Genomic DNA, 18317 nt, shown 5'->3' on the forward strand with positions numbered 1-18317 from the left:
TTCTTTATCTCTTCATGGAAAGTCCATGTGGCAGTTACTCAGGCTTTCCTCTTCTCAGGATCTATTTTGGGGAAAAACGCCACTGTGGGAATGTAGCTGTGTTATATTTAAAAAATGGGTACATTATTAGGATAGTAACCTTCCAGAAAGAATTACTCATAAGATCTATAAAAGTAAAACAATGGCACAAATTAGTGATTTTATGAAAATATTCTGCTTTACGTAATTGAAACATTTATTTCATAGATTTTGGTCAAGTTATTAAATTACTATTTAATTTATATGAATAACAACTTGCAGGACACCAGAGTGTTGCTACTGTGCCTTTCAGATGCCCTGTGGTTTCCAAGAGTTCAAAAACAGTCTTTGATTTATGCCTAAAGTATGGCTCTCAGTACTTCAGCTAATGCTTCCACACCACACGGGTAGATTCTTGACTGGAAATGTGTTCCAAGCATTTTCCCCTGTGTTCTGATTTGATCCAATTATCAGGCCATCTTGACTATTTCAAACCTTAGAATTCTTCAAGATTTACTTCTAACTTGAGTTAACCTTAGTCTTTCAATACTAAAGTATTTGTAGAATCCATAGTTTTTACTTCATAGTATGTCTTCTCACCCTTAAATGCCCCCATATTACAAGTACTAAGGGTAATGGACTTCCCTGAGTGGTATTTCACAGGGTCCATTAACAAATGCTGAAAATATTTTTCATTCTATTTTATAGCAGACTTTAGAATGTGATCTTCTTTGGAAATTGCATTGCAGAGGTAATCAAGTTAAAGTAGGATAAGGTGTAACTAATGTCTGGTGTCCTGTAAAAAGAAATTTTTCCCACAAGGCCCTCAGGGACAACTCTAGCAATACCTTGATTAAAACTCCTACCCTTCTGCAAGTGAAGCAATAAAGTCTTACTGTATAAACTCACTCAGCTTTTACTGTTTCATTGTGGGAGCCTTAGCAGGCTGACCTAGTATTTAACATTTGCTAAATGACTGATCTGTGACCACCCATGGTCACGGTTTGATGAATTGCCTCATGAGATGCACTTCTTTCATCACCCACATCCTATGTGCTCTTGTTGAGTCACTGTGTCTTCTGAAAAAATGAGTGTTTCCCAGGGCATCGTATACACATCCAGATCCCAGGATGATGTGATGGCTTTTAATTGTCCTGGAGCAGGGATGACTCCATATGGACCTAAAGCAATGTAATTATGAGAAGTTTAAGGGCTAGGATATTAACCAGTGTAGTTTTCTCATGAAGACTCTCTGAGTAAAACCTATTTTTTTGATGATCTGTAGAAATTTCTAAAGGAGTCGTATTTACTCAATAGTGAGATGTGGAGAACAGTTGATGCTGTCTTTAGGAATTTCCTCTAAAATGATTCAGATTCAAATTTGTGTAATGTGTTTATCTTTTATTATGAAATTAAAGGGGAAAGTGATTTTTAATGCATAACTCCAAAAGATTTCCAAAATATACCCAAAAGAAGAACAGAATCTGACTGACTAACGCTTGGCAAAGCATAACCCTAAGATTGCATTATCCAGGAAAAGGCAGCTTAGTCCTTTCTTCAAACACAAGCTATAAGGCAATGCCACGGAGGTCAGAAGAGGGCTTCAGATTCCCCTGGAACTCTGATGGTAAGGAGTCTTTAGAATACTGTTTCTGGTTAAGAAATATTCAGTTTTCTTTCACATAAAAGAGGAGGAGAATATTTTTCCACCCTTTAGATGTGCCCAGTTCTAGCTGCCTTCGAAAACTCTGTGAGCTTCTTAGAAGTAAGGTGTTACATAAAGTAGTGTGTATTTTACCTAATTGCTTGCTTTTCTGAAATATGGTCATAAATACTGTAATGTTCTTTTCAGAAGAGCATAAAGAAGCTTCAAGCTCATTTAGGAGTGCTTTGAAAGGCATAGGAAACGGTTATCTTTTCCCTGTAGATAAAAGGATTAGAACATGAAGGATAGTCAGGCAGGCAGGCAGACAGACAGACAGAAAGACAGACCATCAGACACACACACACACACACACACACACACACACACACACGAAAGGTATAAAATGTCACACTGGATTTTCTTCATCATATATGCCTTTTTTCTTTATAAGATATGTAGACTCAATCCATAAAGGTGTAAATTTGGTATGGACTTTTCTGATTTATTTCAAAGTTTTCAAATGATTTGATGAAGATTTGCATTCAAGTTTATATATATAAAGCAAATGATATCCTATTACAATGATGTTCAGTAATAAGTATGTGTTTTTCCTCAAAAAATAAGAATATTTTGATTCATTGGAGTTTTTAAAATTCTATGCTTGTGTTTTAGATCCAAATAAGAACATAGCATTACTTGTAAATTAACTATGGAAAGTATCAATTTATATTACTGACAATTAAGTTCAAATTGTTGGTACTTAAAGATGCACAAAAATAGTATTGTTATTGTAAAAGACAATATATATGACATATATGTTTAAGTTATTACTTCTTTTATGGTAAGCTATTTCATATTTCATTTTAAATAGAAAGCATGTCTATGGATTTACTTATAATTAAAAATATCAAAAAGCAAAGCACTTTACTGTTTATGTCACCTTTCTAAAAACAACCAGAGGAGGACATTAAATAAAAATTTATTTAGTCATATAATATGGACTTCCTTAACTTTCCTGAAACTAACTTATATGTGAAGAATTTACCAATTTGTACAAGCGTATTTTAAATCTGAAGCTTTATAAGAACTTACTGTTGTGGAATTAATTTACAAGGAAAGAGAATGTGTATATCACATGCTTTGAAGAGAGTCACACTCACACTGAAAGGAATGAATGCTTGTGACCCCTCAGTCATATGATGTGACTCTATGAGGACAAAAGGCAGCAGGAGAGATTAATTCTTCAAGAAGAGTGTTCCTGTGAACAAGTTTTTAGGAAGAAGAAAGTAAAGAGCACACATTAAAATCAATAAATCACAGAAAGGTAATGATTTTGAAATCTCTAGTGAAATATTTTTCCAAGTTGAAATAACATGCCAATATTCAAGGCCTTTTTGTTTCCATCAGTTTGTAGTTCAATGACAATGGGCAAACTGAAGAAAAAAATATGGTGCCAAATGAAAGAACTAGATAAAAAATTCATCAAAGTAAATGATCATATGTTTATACTATTCAAATGATAGTTGCTGGGAACAAATGTCTGCTATGACTTCCCTGAAACTGAATCAGTGGAATTTGGAAGACTTTCTGCAGATTATATCCCCAAATATCTGACATATTCTGAAATTGTTGCTCTTATCTAGGACTCCCTGAATCCATGAACTGAGCATAGACCAATCATCTGAAATGAATCTGATTGACATATGACAGATACCTCATGGGTCATGCTGGTAAATTTCCAATTCTACAGTGTACCACTATAGAGAGTGCTCATTGACACTTAGAGTTCAGGTTCCTCGGCGTGTGATATTAGTAAGGTTGCTGGCTATGATTTTGATTATTTTAGCATGAAAGCTACATTTCTATTCAAATAGCTATGCTTATTAAACTTAAAGTATTTTAATAGTTTTTACAACCTTTACAAAAGAAAATCAAAGTGAAAGATTCATGCTTTGTACAGAACTGTATCACCTCCCCACACAATGATGTCCTGAAGCTCTAATCTCTGGGTGGTGATAATATATGTAGATCAGGTGGTTGGGAAAAAAATCGGGTTTAGAGGAAGTCTAAGGGTGGGAAACATGAGAGAATTAGTGATTTTATGTCAGTAGAGAGTTCTATTGATCCTTGTCTGCTATATGAACATGCCTAAAAAGTCAGCCATCTGCCAGCAAAGAGCCCTTACCATAACCCAAGCATGCTGCCACAGCACCAGCCTCCAAAACAGTGAGAAACTATATATGTATGTTTAAGTCTACGGTTTTTATTATTTCAGCCAAAGTTGATGAAGAAGCTGAGCCCTCACGCATTTATATATAGATCATCAACATTTTTATTTTTCTATATACTTACTCTATCCAATCTGATTTTTCTATATACTTACTCTACCCAATCTCCCCTCACTGTTATGCCTTCGCAGATTTAAAAACCTTAACAATATCCAGGTTGTTACTTCTTAGTGATTGTGGTGAATGCCTTTATTAATCCCAGCACTCAGAAGGCAGAGGCAGGCAGATCTCTGTGAGTTCAAGGCCAGCCTCCTCTACACAGTGAGTTCCAGGAGAGCTGGGACTACAGGGAGACCCCGTCTTTAAAAAGACAAATAAAAAATAAATAAAATAAATAAATAAATAAAAAGAATGTCTCTGGTGAATGATAGATATTTTTAGTAAATGTATCCTTTTTTAACATTGTTAGTCTTAGTCTTTTTCTTATTTTTTGTTTTGATTTAATCTTTGGAAGTGCTAAAGATTGAACAAAGACCTTGCAGTTGATAGGAAACCCTTTAACACTGTGCTACATCCTTAATCTTCAAGTTGTCTTCTACCATAGCTATATTGATCACCTGAAATTCCTAGGTCTTATGAAATTGACCCAAACAGTTTTACTTTATCAATAACATAGCCCTCATTTCAACATGTTCTTATATCAGAAATATGTCATTTGTTACTTCAGTCTTTTCTTTGGTTAGAGGTGTTTATTGATTGTATGTAAACATTTTAGGTTAATGTGATATACTTTTAAACATTTCCTTTAACAACAGTTATGGTTTATATCTGCTAAGTATTTATTGTGTGGTCTACTGTATAAAAGTGTTTTACTAAGTAATATGATTTGATCGCTAATTTTCTCTTAAACATTAAGTTATAGTTTTTAGCCCTCTCATGACATTTATTCATAAATATTATAACATAAGAAAAGAGAATAATATTTATTTCAAAATATCAAAGAAATATAAAAAGCTGAAGTTTTTGCTTCAAAACATTGAATTTTGTATTCATCAGTGTTTTAAAAACTTTAAGTGTAGAAAATAGTTAATATTCTGAATAGTGAGCAACTACTAAAATGAAAAGAGAAAGCTCAAAAGGTAGCGGAAAATGGGCTTCAAGAGCGAAAACCAACAGACACCAATTATTTTCCAGAAAGGACTTACTGAGTAAAATATCAGAAAATATTTGTAAGAAGGGAAGGTAGGTTACAAACAATACAAATGTGTTCCCCACAGTTGTGGGAGATGGGAAGTCCAAGATTAAGGTAAACTTTGTGTCTAGTGAGGCTCTGTTCCCTCACAGACAGCTGTCACTTCATTCTAAACTCACAAGGGATGAGAAATCACAATCTTCTTTTTTAAGGGTCAAAGTTCCATTGATAAACTAATCATTTTCACAAGCTCCCATTTCTTGAAACCATCCCCTTGAGAGTGGGAATTTCACCATACATTTTGGGGGTCATACCCTTTCAGACCATAATATCAAGCTAGAGTCTCTTAATCAACCAGATCCCAAGAGAACTGTTCTTAGAAATAGTACCTCAAAGACAGAAACTGACTTTGCAAATCCCAAAGAACTTCTTTTCACTAAGGGCCATGACAATCAGCCACTTGAGAAATAAGACTGAGAGCTGATGCTTCTTTTCAACTATAAAACAATTTTTATAATAGTGCTGGGCATTCAGATTATTCTGACTAATCGATTCTCATAGCACAATCAGTTAAGAAAAAGATATTTACATCTCTAACAGAGGCAAGAGCCTTAGTCAGAATCCGTGATGGCTAGTAACAGAACACCAAAATAAAATCAGTTATTTATATGTTCTCATGTAACTGCAAAGGCCAGATGTGCATCTGGATCTAAAAACAACTGACTCCATGAGTTCACATGATGGTTTTAGGATTATGGCTCTCTCCATCTTGTAGCTGTTTACCATGGTGGACAAGAGTGCTGCTGCAAGTATGACTCAAAACCTTCCAGCAGATAAAGAAAAATGGGTGTGGGAGTTTATAACACCCCTCACAGTCATGAATAAAAAAGTGTAATCTGAAGGTCAGGTGGGGAACTGGTATGCAGTCCAGTCTCACTACTGGAAAAAAATTCACACAGTAGAAGAGTAGAAGGAATGGGTGGCTAATAAGGAGTTTTGGGATCATATTAAAAATAAAAGTATTTAGGGCCAGACATGGTGGAGCATGCTTTTAATTGAGTCACTCAGAAGGCAGAGGCAGGTGGATGTCTGTGAGTTTGAGACCAGTCTGGTTTATGTAGTGAGACACTGTCTCAAAAATAAGTAAGTAAATAAATAAATAATTAATTAATTCAAAATCTCTTTATATAGCCCATCATCAGAAGATAGCAAAGGTAGCCAAAATGCCCTCTGAAATTCTATTATAATTATCAGATCCCCCCAAATCTTGGGAATATAGTAGCAATGTGAATGAGACACCCATTGAAAGTGGCAGAAAAACAGCTTATAGTTTGAAGCAAAAGTAATTTCCATCTATAAGAAAGCTCTGGAAATTGTGTATCTATCTCAAACATCTACAGTTTGTGTTCTTCTAAAACTTATATTATTTCTAAGGCTGGCTGTGATGGTACACACCTTTAATTCTAGCACTTGTAAGCAGAGGCAGGTGGATCTTTGTGAATTGTAAGCCAGATTGGTCTATGTAGCAAGTTCCAGGCCAGTCAGGGTTACACTGTGAGATCTTGTCTCAAAAAAAGTAAAAAGAAACAAAACTCCCCAAATTACATTATTTCCTTTGGGTCAGAAATATTATATATATTGATGAGGACATATGGTTGTTTGAGTAAAGCCATTATTGATAATTCTCATAATTTATATTGCCTCTCAAAATCTTTTAGTTTATGTATACTTACAAAAAATTATTCATTATGCCTTTCTATGTGTATAATACATACACATTCTACAAATACTAGAACTAGTTACATTACCAAATGATGGAGAACTTTTTTAACCTTTAAAACCATACTTGCCCAATGATCTTTTCAACAGACTTTTCTATAGAATTCTTATTTACATATATGTGTTTTTAGAGCCCTCAAATAGAGTAAAACTCATTCTTTCATGAGATGGTGAATTATGTTGTCAGTATTTTAAACTATTATTGACATTATATACTACAGTCTTTCTCCTTTGCTCTCCAAATATTGGAGAAACACAGTGTAAGAGTATTTCATAAATGACATCACATGGTGAAATGCAAAATTCATAATGCTCTTATGTGATGAAAATGCAGTATTTTGCTGATATCATTCTAAAATATAGAATCCTGGCAAGCATCGTATTGCCGGTGCGCCACGGGAATAATAATGGGCGAGAGCCCTTGGCAATTTCTTCAGATGATTAATAAGGCATGGTGAGGTTAAGTGACCTCCATAAGGAGGCTTCTGATTTATTCTTCTTTGCACAGTTTGACAGTGAAGGCATCTTTGGAACTATTCCACAAGTGGCCCGTTACTCTGCTTTATAGCGCAGAAATGACATGGCCTTGCAATCAGATCCCCACTTCTTTTGAACCTGATTCTGTCTAGCAATCAAAATAATTTGTATGGAACAAAAATGAATAGAATATAAATGTAGGCATGGAAAGTAGCTTTACATCCTGGCTTCTCTGCTCCAGTTCTAAAGTGCCAACTTTCTCTAAGTGTAGCATGTCAAATTGCTCAGTAATATTTACCTCTCATTTTTTCCACCACATCAATAACCAGCTCTTGTCATCTTTAAAGTGCTTCTCGAACATTAAATAATCTCAGATTACACATTCTGTTCCTTGCATTTATCTTGACCAGCTGTCAAGGAAGGCAATTTATGCCCCTCATTTTTATGCCACTTGGATTTGTGTGGCTTCTGCAGCACATCTTAATGGAAAATTGAAAGGCGCTGCTCAGGTGCTCCTTACCAAAGCCAACTGAGTCTTTCAGCAAGATAACCTTTGGATTACTATCCAATTATTTTTTGTTTTCTCATCGAATATTATATTTCCAATACATTTGAGTCTTGATAAATTTTTAAGTAGAAGTTTGAGGATGTTAAGTGAAAAACTAAAAAAGACAATGAAATACTGTTAACCTTTTCACCTTCAACTGTTTAAAAATGGTGGCGCAGGCCTTTAATCCCAACATTTGGGAGGCAGAGGCAGGCGGATCGCTGTGAGTTAAAGGCCAGCCTGGTCTACATAGTGAGTTCCAGGCCAGCTGGGGCTACAAGGAGACCCTGTTTCAAAAAGACCCAAAAAACAAACAAAAAAAACAAAAACAAAAAAAAACATGAAATTGATCATTTAAATCTGAATGTGCACTGCTTACTTCCTAAATTTATGTTTTCTCCAATTTTTTTACTGATTGCAAAAGAAAAAATCAGAAATTAGTGTTCCTTTTAAGTTTTTCTATTTCTTAAATGTGATCAAAATTCAACACACTAAAGTCAAATCTCAGTAAACTTACACTTTCAGTTTTAAGACACCAAGGAAAGCATGTGTATCATTGTCTGATAATGTAATTTACAACTTGCTGAAGTGAATCTCAAGCGCAGAAACAATTCTTCAGGAGTAGTAGAAAGTCTTCCAGAGATCAAGATACTGGAGATTAGAAACATATCAACTTTCAGGTGGGCCACTCCTAAGCACTTCTAATTCATTTACTCTCCTGAAAATCATTATTCTGACGATTTGATTCACTTATGTCCCCACTTGGGGCTTAAATCTCATTTTAAAGCACTCCAATCATTCACCCATTTCAGACCCTCCATCAGGACTGATGGGAATTTGGCACAAAAATCAATGAGAGGATATGACCTGAGTTCTAATTTTCCTTCTTTGAGCACCATTTCAAGTACAGTCTATGAAATCTGTTTTTAAAGGTATCATTCCATCTTGCTCTCCTTCCAGTAAATTGAGTTCATGAACTTGGAATACACATTTCCACAGTTTGTTTGTTTTTTTTTTTAAAGAGGAAGTGTGTCATCATTATTGCTAATTTCTATCTAAACTCATTTAAAAATTAAATCCTTTTGCCTATGGTGGTCTTTATTAGTATTTTAATATTTTGAAAATTTGAGCCTAAATTTACCATTTTATCTTTACGAAATTAGTTGTACTAGGTATATTTCATGGAAGTTATCTACTAATATGCACTGAGTTTTCTCATCTCTGGGTAGTCAAATAATTTTATGACATTTATCTTCCTGTTATAAAGAGAGATAGTACCATTTTATGTTAGAAGAGCATGTTTACTCTAGCATATAGTATTTTCATTTCTACAACAATATCTATGGAATGTTGTATGGACTGGATTTATGCCAGGAGAATCATGTGTGCACATCTGTTTCAAGGGCTCATACTTTATTTTCTAGTTTAAATAATTCTCTTATACTTATGTTCTTAACACTTATTATATATTGCCTGGTTACAAACAAGTAAAAGTGTGATGATGTTAAGAAAAAATAAAATGTTTGCATATTTATATGTATGGATAGAAAATCAGATATTAATAGAACATTTTAACAAGTTGTCTTTGAATAGGGAGATTTTAATTATGCATGTTCACTTATTTATTTATAAATTTGTTATTTTTTGTACATTATCTCCTGTCCATATAAATCTTAAAATCAAGGACAAGTATCTTAATGGATATTGTAAGATATCCCAACATTGTGCTGGATAGCTTCAGTTGTTAACTTGATATACCTGGGAAGAAGGAACCTTAACTGAGGAATTTCCTCTAACATAGAGGCCTGTTGGCATATATATGAGGCATTTTCTTGATTGTAGGAGGAACTTGACCACTATGGGTGGTGCCACCCCTGTGCAGGTGGTTCTGTGTTGTAAAGGAAAGCAGGCTGAGCAAGGAGAGAGGAACAAGCCAATAAGCAGCATTCCTCCATGGCCTATGCTTCAGTTCTTGCCTTGAGTTTCTACCCTGGCTTCTCTCCATGATGGACTGTACACTCTAAGGTGAAATAAACCCTTTCCTCCCTCAAGTTGCTTTTGTTCAGTGCTTTATCACAGAGGTAGAGAAGCAAACTAAAACTCACATTATTCTGTGCACCTACCAAAATATAATGGTAGTCAATGAGGGCAGATTATGAAATTAAATCAGGATGTCAAGGAAAAAAAATTCATTCATTTGATATAGTTTATCACTAGTTTTGATTCCCTCATATGAGCATGGTATAATTGGTTGCTTTCCAAACTGCCACAAAAACTTAATAAAAAAGTTATGCTAATAAAAAATATCTTGCCCTCCAAACTCACAACTGCTGAGATGAGAAATGTTTGTCACTTGAGCATATGGGTTTCAGGGTGAGGGTTAAATGCTGAATGACATCATGTGGGAGTGGCTTGAGGTTAGAGTCCTGTGGTGCACAAGTATGTTCCACTACAGAAAGTATCAAAACAGCTTACAAAATTCATGCATTCTGTATTATTGTGTTACTAATATCTGATGTGAGTTTATGAATTATATTTCCCTTTCTGGATGTTTGACTAGGAAATGCTTCTACAACCACAACTGTGATAGACAACAAAAATGGATCTGTGCCCAAGTCCCCTGGAAGGATGCTGAAGAGGACAGTCACAGAAGACATCGTGACCACATTCAGCTCCCCTGCAGCCTGGCTTCTGGTCATCGCTCTGATAATCACATGGTCGGCTGTTGCTGTTGTTATGTTTGACTTAGTGGATTACAAAAACTTCTCAGGTAAGATCCGTGGAATTTGATTTAAATTAAATCAATTAAATGAGCAATGTTCTCCTAAGAAGCAGCATTGCTTCTCTTCATTTCAACTTAGTGTGAGGAGTAAAGCTCACAGAAAGTGCTGGGAGATCACTGGACTCAGTTTCTTCTGTTCTCTTTTCTGATCTGTGTGCTCACAGATTTGAAAATCAAACCTAGGTTCTCATCTTTAGAGCTTAATAAAGGTTGAATACTGCAGTTTCATAAAAATGATGATTAAAAGGCCTGGGTAGATATTTATCTTTGGAACTGATGTTTATTCTCTTATTAAGAAAGAACAGCTTGTTGGCACACAGTTGACAAAATGAAGTCAGAACAAATCAGGTGAAATAAGATAAATAGAAGACATTTGAACATTTCTGTCACACTGACATGTGGTCCCAAGATCAACCTTTCCAGATATACTCTTTGTTCCCCTTAACAAGCTACCCTGTTTGTAGCTTCTGAAAGAAGAGAATATGAAAAATATTTCCCAGAATTACTTATAACAAGTTGCTCCATCATCACTGTCCGTATGTCCTTATGGATTTGGAATAGAGTAAAAATAATGCCTACTAAGTCTTGGGATATAGTGTGCATCCCTTTGTTCAAAGATGTTTTATATTTTTGCCTTATATTTATCTTTCTCCATATCTGACAGTCATCTGGCATTCTATATTTACTGTGAGTTCCAGGAGGAAAGGAATTATTTGTGTGCTCAAGAAATATTCCATAAGTAGATGAATGAGTTTATGACCATTACTGTTTACCACTAGCAAAAAGATTTCATTATCATCTCAATGTGGTCCTTCACATTTGTCCCACCACCCTCTCATTCTCTCTCTCTCTCTCTCTCTCTCTCCTCCCCCCCCAAGTGGCAGTAGAATCATTAGCAGCTAGATGCTATGGATTAGAGTATATGACCTCAGGAATCCTCCTTTTATTCATCATAGGATATTAGTTATTCAACAATTACTTATCAATTACCTTCCCTATGTATCAGAAAATGTGTATGATATATGAATAAAAATGTGATATAAATATTATAAAGATATAAATGTGTATTATTTAAGTTTATGGACATGGAGCTGTGACAGACATGACTTCTGTCAGCTATATCTTTGGTAATTGGACTTTGGCTAGCATCATTTATCAGGTAAAGACCTCAAATGTCACCCAAACAGAGCCATAGGTGCCTGCTCTTAATAGGCAATGCATTTGCTGTAGTGCCACATAGGTATTTGAAAGAAAATGTAGTTACATTGTCTATAATATAAAATGACTTAGAATTTTAGGCAAAAATCTTTTGAAGTATTACCCGAGAAAATTCTACTTCTGCTCTGTCTGAATTACAGAAGTTCACATATTTTTATTTTTTATCATTTTCAAAATTATTTTATTTATTATCAATTTTTTATGAGTACACTGTGTGCATGTAAGTAAGTGTACCTGTGTCATGCAATGCCCACAGAGGGCAGAAGAGGCAGTTGAATCCCCTGGAACTGAAGTTATAGATGGTTGTTACTCACCATGTGGGTCCTGGGATATGAGCCCAGGTACTCTGCAAGAGCAATCAGTGCTCTTAACTGCTGAGCCATCTCTCCAGCCCCTCCTTTCCATTTTTTTAAAAAGAATTTTATTTACTTTAAATTTAAAACTAAATATCATGAAACATAGTTAATTCATTTACTTATAGATATTTTGCAGAACTTATGCCAATCTAATATGAATAAGTTAATTTTGTAAGTAGGCACAGAAAATATCACAAAAGAAGTTTATTCTTTCTCTATAAATGAAAATCCACCTACAGTTAGATTTTCAGATTAGATTACTTAATTTTTGAACATATTTTCTCCTGGACCTCGGTCATCAAGGGTTATGAAAAGTACCTGTATTGCCAGCATTTATCTGATTGTTACTAGTTTGTCAGTCTTAGGTGTGAAACATAACATCCATGTTAGATTTCCTCATGTTCTCTGTATTTATTGTCAACCACACCATCCATTCCACACAAGGTTTCCCTCTAGTCAAGCTCAGTTTGTTTTGACCGCAAAGGTGAGCATAATCTATCTTGCTAAACTCAAATGTATCAATTTGATCCTTACTATCAGTAACACCATATGCATTACCAAATTTCATATGAGGTATTTGTAAGGGTATTTCTGTAATTTTATAACTTTTTCATCAGTTAATTACGCACTAATATTGCTCTAAGGACACCTTCACAAAACAGACATTTGATAAAGCATTTTGTTTCCTGTTGTCAAGTACAGCAAATAACTGACACGAAATCAGGTCCTTGGCTTGGCTCTTCATTTTCAACTTGTAATTCACCACTTGGATCCAATTTCCCAACCACATTTACTCTTGTTCTTACCTCCTCATCCTATGGAAACACAAACTTGTTTCTTGTTGCTAGAGAACATGCCATTTTTCCCACCCCAGACCCCAGTAGAGCCCAGTAATAATTAATAGATAAAGATGGAAACTTCAGTGCTGTATTTTCTTGGTATTCAGTTCACACTATGCTACTTGGTAGCTCTTTGATAATGGGGATCATAGGTACCCACTCTGTGCCTTGTTTTTTTCACCTATATAGTGGGGATTTTTAGAAGCATCTATGTGATAGGATTGTCAAGATGATAAAGTGAGGGAATATGTTAAAGAATTTGGAACAGACCTCAGTTTGTCATAAATACTGTACAGCATCAGTTCTTATATCAGTGTAAGTATCAATATCACTAGTATCAGTGTCACTATTAGTGGAGACCTGTCCTTCACTTTTTTTCTTGAGAAAGTTTATTCATGCTTCAAGACCTACTTCTCTTATGAAGCATCCTGAAATGGCATAAGTAGGCACTATATCTAATGTACCTCCATTCTCCGAGTACTCTGTGGAAACCTGTTTGAAGAATTACCACAACATATTATAAACATTGTTTTAATTGATCATATAACTCAAAAACTAAAATTTAACCAAGGAAAGGATTGTTGTATTCCTCTCTGTGCATGAATGTCTGTCATGTAGTATATTATCTAATGAACATTACTTAAATGCACAATGCTGATATTTTGAGACTGAAACTATGTCTTACATAATTTAGAAGCATATGTGTATATATTTATATATTTTATTTTATTTAGCTGAAGAGTTCTCGAGCTTAACCTGGAGAATTAAGAAAGTAATAAAAACCAGATATGGTGGTCCATGCCTTTAATGCTAGCACTTTGGAGGCAGAAGCAGGTAGATCTGTGAGAGCAAGGCCAACTTGATCTAACTGGTCAGTGCCAGGCCAACCGTGGCTGCCATTTGTGGCCGGGAGAGCCAGTCTCAAAAAGAAAAAAAAGAAAAAAGAAGAAGAGAAATATAATGAAATTAGCATGTGTAAACTGAATATACTATGAATTTTACTTGTGATATTTCATAACAGTTATTCATGACTATTTAATAAATTTCTTCAAAATTCAGAGGTAGGGCTGGAGAGATGGCTCAGTTAATAGCACTTGTCCCTCTTACAGAGGATCTGGGTTTGATTTCTGGTAACAATATGGTGACTCACAATTGTCTCTAACTCCAGTTATGGGATACCTGATATCCTCCGGCCTTAGCAGACACTGCCTATACATAGTGCATATACATACAAGTAAACAAAACATAAAAATATATAATAAAAATAAAAATTTTAAAAGTACAAGGATTGAGGCAATGATAAACATGTAATTTAACATAATATTGATGGGTCAGGAATTGGGAAATGATTATCTAGGTGGTTCTATGTTGAGTTCTGTCCTGATATTGCAGTAAGGACATTGCCTGATGTGATAGTTAATACAAGACTGATGTGAATGGTGGAGCTATTTGCAAGATGTCTTACTCAGAAAACTGTCAAGACTGGTGTGTTGCCACAATACAGCACATGACTTCATCACAAATGCTTTAGCAGAAAGCAGAGCAGAAGCCATGCTGCTTTCAAGTCCTGGTCCTGGGAATCTCATTGTCATTTCTGCAGGATTCTTCTGGTTGCCCAGGTCAGCCCTATTAAGTATTCTTTTGAAAGCCATTCATGAGTACTAGACAGTGATGATTATAAGCATAGGCAAGAGACAGGGGCAACTTGGGGTGTCTGGTTACCACATACTTCATTCACAAAAGAATCTACGTTGCCAAATTATGTATCTTTAGATAAATACACAGGTATAAAGTTGTATCATGTACTGCTCTAGCGCAAAATAAATATTGTAACTTTTTTTAAAAACAGGCACACAGAAAAGGATGCTATGTTAAGATGAATAGCATTATAGCATTATATTTAGGAAAATAAAAGGACACCAATTGATTAGAATTGAAAATTATAAAACTTGAAGTTCAAAAGGAAAAATGTATAAATTTTCAAAAAATTCAAATGCTTTTAGCTCATTAAAATTTAAATGATTCGTTTCAGGAATGTAAAGAATGTAAGTTCAAGGACTTGGTATAATTATAGCAAAAATGTGGACTTCATATTAATCTTTGTGTGGATGGAACATATTCACTTACATTACATTTCTAATTCCATTTATCCATTTAGCAAGTTCTAAGCAGTCTTTCTAATGCTGATTTTTCATAGTAAAAAAATTACTTCATTGAGAGTTTTAAAATGTGAATGATACTTTTATATTTTTTATGTTAACTGATATAATTTAAACTTTTACCAGGTATTAGTATAATCTCCATGATGAGTCTTTTGTATTAACTCAATAGTCTTTGAATATGTAATCATTAATCTTTTAAACACATAGCTAGCAACAGAAGAAAGCTTGCTGGAGCTGATCCTGAAGGCCAGAGCTCCTACCATTGTGCCTAAATTATCCTCTGATGCTTTATAAAAGTAGGTAAATACTTTGAAGCTATTAGAAGGGCTTCATAGAGAAATGAAATTTTGTTTCTATTAAGCACATACTGTGCTGTCTTAAGGAAGACAATGTTCCTTCCCTCAGCAGCCTTCCTAACTCATTTTTAGACTCTGATCAGATTTGCTTATGTAACCTCCTCTTGGCATACATGCAAATAACTCACACACTAAGATGACTGGGGATTTCCATTCCTTATTTGTGAAATGGACATGCATCTTGCTTTCTCTTCTGAAAAATTAGTGTGTTGTTTCCCACCCTGGACACCAACTTCTGCTCTACATCACTTTCTACAGCTGTGATAAAATTCCATGGCCAAGGCCACTTACAGAAAGTTTATTTGACTTACAGTTCCAGAAAGTTGAGAACCCATCCAAGCATTATGGCTGCAACAGAAAGCTGAGGCTGACATCTTCAGGCACGCACAGGAAGCAATGAGACAGAAACAAGTCGGGTGTGGCTATGAACTCCTAACCGCCCCCGCCCCGTCCCCCCAGTGACATGCTTCCTCCAGCAAGGCTGCACCTCCTGAATTCCCCAAACAGTGCCACACGTGACCACCTATTCAAATACTTGGAGCCTATGGGAGACATTCTCATTTAAATCACCACTACAACAAGGAAGACAAATTTTGGCATACCAAATATAAACATAGTGTAAATGATATTTCAATTCTCCATTTTTTTTAAAACAAACATAACCGTCAAAAAATATTCAATCAATCCCTTGGTGTATTTTCCATTGTTAATCAGAGTACAGAACTACTCAGCATTACCCAGAATAAGAATCATAGTATAGCTCATGAATTCCTGGGAGCTAAGCAGGTTATGTAGAGCTGTTACAACCTGCCTGGGGCTTGCAGACTGCAAGTTGGGAGGGCAGATGGAAATACAAAAGAGGAGCTTAAGGACCAACTGCAATCTTCATTTTTTTCTTACCACTTCGAATGACAGAGATGTTGAGTTGTTGGTCAGGAACTGGCAGGACATGCTTTGGAGATGTGGCTTCGAGATAGGCCAGCAGGAGCTGGAGGAGTGGCCAGGATGTTGGTGAATAGGTGTGTGGCTGTGAAAGGACCTGCCCTGCACCGACCTTCAGAGGATTCCCAATAGCTTTGTCACTACTTCCTGTCTGCCTTCCTTTCTCTAACTGCCCAACTCTCACCTAGAAATTTATATTTAAGAAAATTGGAAAATCTGTAATTCTATTTTACTGATTAGATAGCATGTAAACCTTACTCCTGGGTATCTATGTATTTTACTATCCAGAACAGGATACTTATGAGAATGAAATGGACAGCTATAAATGGATCAGAACAACAGCCACCAGTCAAGGTGTAGGATCTCCCTGATGTCTCCTGTCCCTTACTTCTCTCCTGGAAAATAAATACTGTCAGAAATTTCTGTGGAGGAAGATCAAGTTACTCTCTTAGTAACTGAGAGTAACTTTGAGAGGTTCTCAAAGTAGTTGCTGGAGGTCTGATTAAGCTTCTCCAGACTAAACCAGGAAGCCCTTCCAGAAAACAGAATGGTAACTGATAATTTGGAATTCTTGACTAAAATTTGTACACTTGATTGAAATTTCTTACAAATGGCTTTTGCTTCATTAATGAAAGGAAAACGTCTCTTCAAATAAATGGGACTTCCTTTCTTTCTTCCTTCCTTCCTTCCTTCCTTCCTTCCTTCCTTCCCTCCCTCCCCCTCCCTCTCACTCTTGCATGCACTCTCTCTCTCTTTCTCTCTCTCTCTTTCTTTTTCTTTTTCTTTTTTTTGATAGGGTCTTACTCTGCAATCCTGTACAGCCCAGAATTTGCTCTGTAGACCAGGCTGGCCTCAAACTCAGATTTGTCTGCCTCTGCCTCTGGAATGCTAGGATTAAAAGCTGTGCCTCCACATTTGGCACAAATAGGATATCTAAAGAAATTAATAATGATTTTCTTGTAGCTCATAGTGTGCATATTGTAGTAATTTAGTATTTCTTGCACAAAAACGAGTGCCATAATTTGTCAACCTCGTTACCTATAACAGGGAAAATTATGCTTCAGTCAGACTGTGGTGTTTCTATTCTATCCTTAGTCAGAAAATTTCCAAAATTCTCACAAATTATATTTATTTCAAAAACAGATTGGTAATAATCAAAATAAAATAACATGTAAACAATGCATGCCTAGCACATAAGAAGCCATCACTCATTAAATGTACCTTGAATATGAAACTTATTAGGGGAAAATAAGTTCAGTAATCTGAGGAGAAAGGCAGCAATAACATGATGGCATGAAGCATCATTTTATCACTAAAGTTTTACAAACATTCCCAGAATGTGCCTTTTAGATAGACTTTTTTTTTTCTAATGATGTGTGCCATTTATCTATTGCTCTTGGAAATTAATTTCCCTGATTTTTTTTCTTTTCTTGGCATTTAGCCCAGATAAGCAGGTGCACTGTTGTTGACTATGAGTTTAACAGAGTAAAATCATTTAGGCAAATCTCAATGTTATTCCCAAAGTACAAATTTAACAAATCTGTCATCTCTATGCTATCTGTCGGTCTATCTACTATATCATCTATCATCTATCTATCTATCTATCTATCTATCTATCTATCTATCTGTCATCTACCTATCTAATCTATCATATATTTATCATCTATCTATCATCTATCTATCATCTATCTATCTATCTATCTATCTATCTCTCTATCATCTATCTAATCTATCATCTATCTATCATCTATCTATTATCTATCTATCTATCTATCA

The 18317-nt window shown here is 35.2% G+C and overlaps 1 protein-coding gene across 1 annotated transcript in view; it reads left to right on the forward strand.

Annotated features, from left to right (window-relative positions):
- The first annotated feature begins 1528 nt into the window (after positions 1-1528).
- Positions 1529-18317, forward strand: part of Trdn (triadin) — a 226845-nt gene continuing 210056 nt past the window's right edge. Inside the window, exons 1-2 of the mRNA XM_029568123.1 lie at positions 1529-1645; positions 10447-10656. Of these exons, the coding sequence (XP_029423983.1) occupies positions 1597-1645; positions 10447-10656 (259 nt within the window). The 5' untranslated portion in view covers positions 1529-1596. The remainder of the gene's footprint in view (positions 1646-10446; positions 10657-18317) is intronic.

Source organism: Nannospalax galili, unplaced genomic scaffold, assembly GCF_000622305.1.
Source record: "Nannospalax galili isolate Female #2095 unplaced genomic scaffold, S.galili_v1.0 scaffold1340, whole genome shotgun sequence".
Lineage (NCBI taxonomy): Eukaryota > Metazoa > Chordata > Mammalia > Rodentia > Spalacidae > Nannospalax > Nannospalax galili.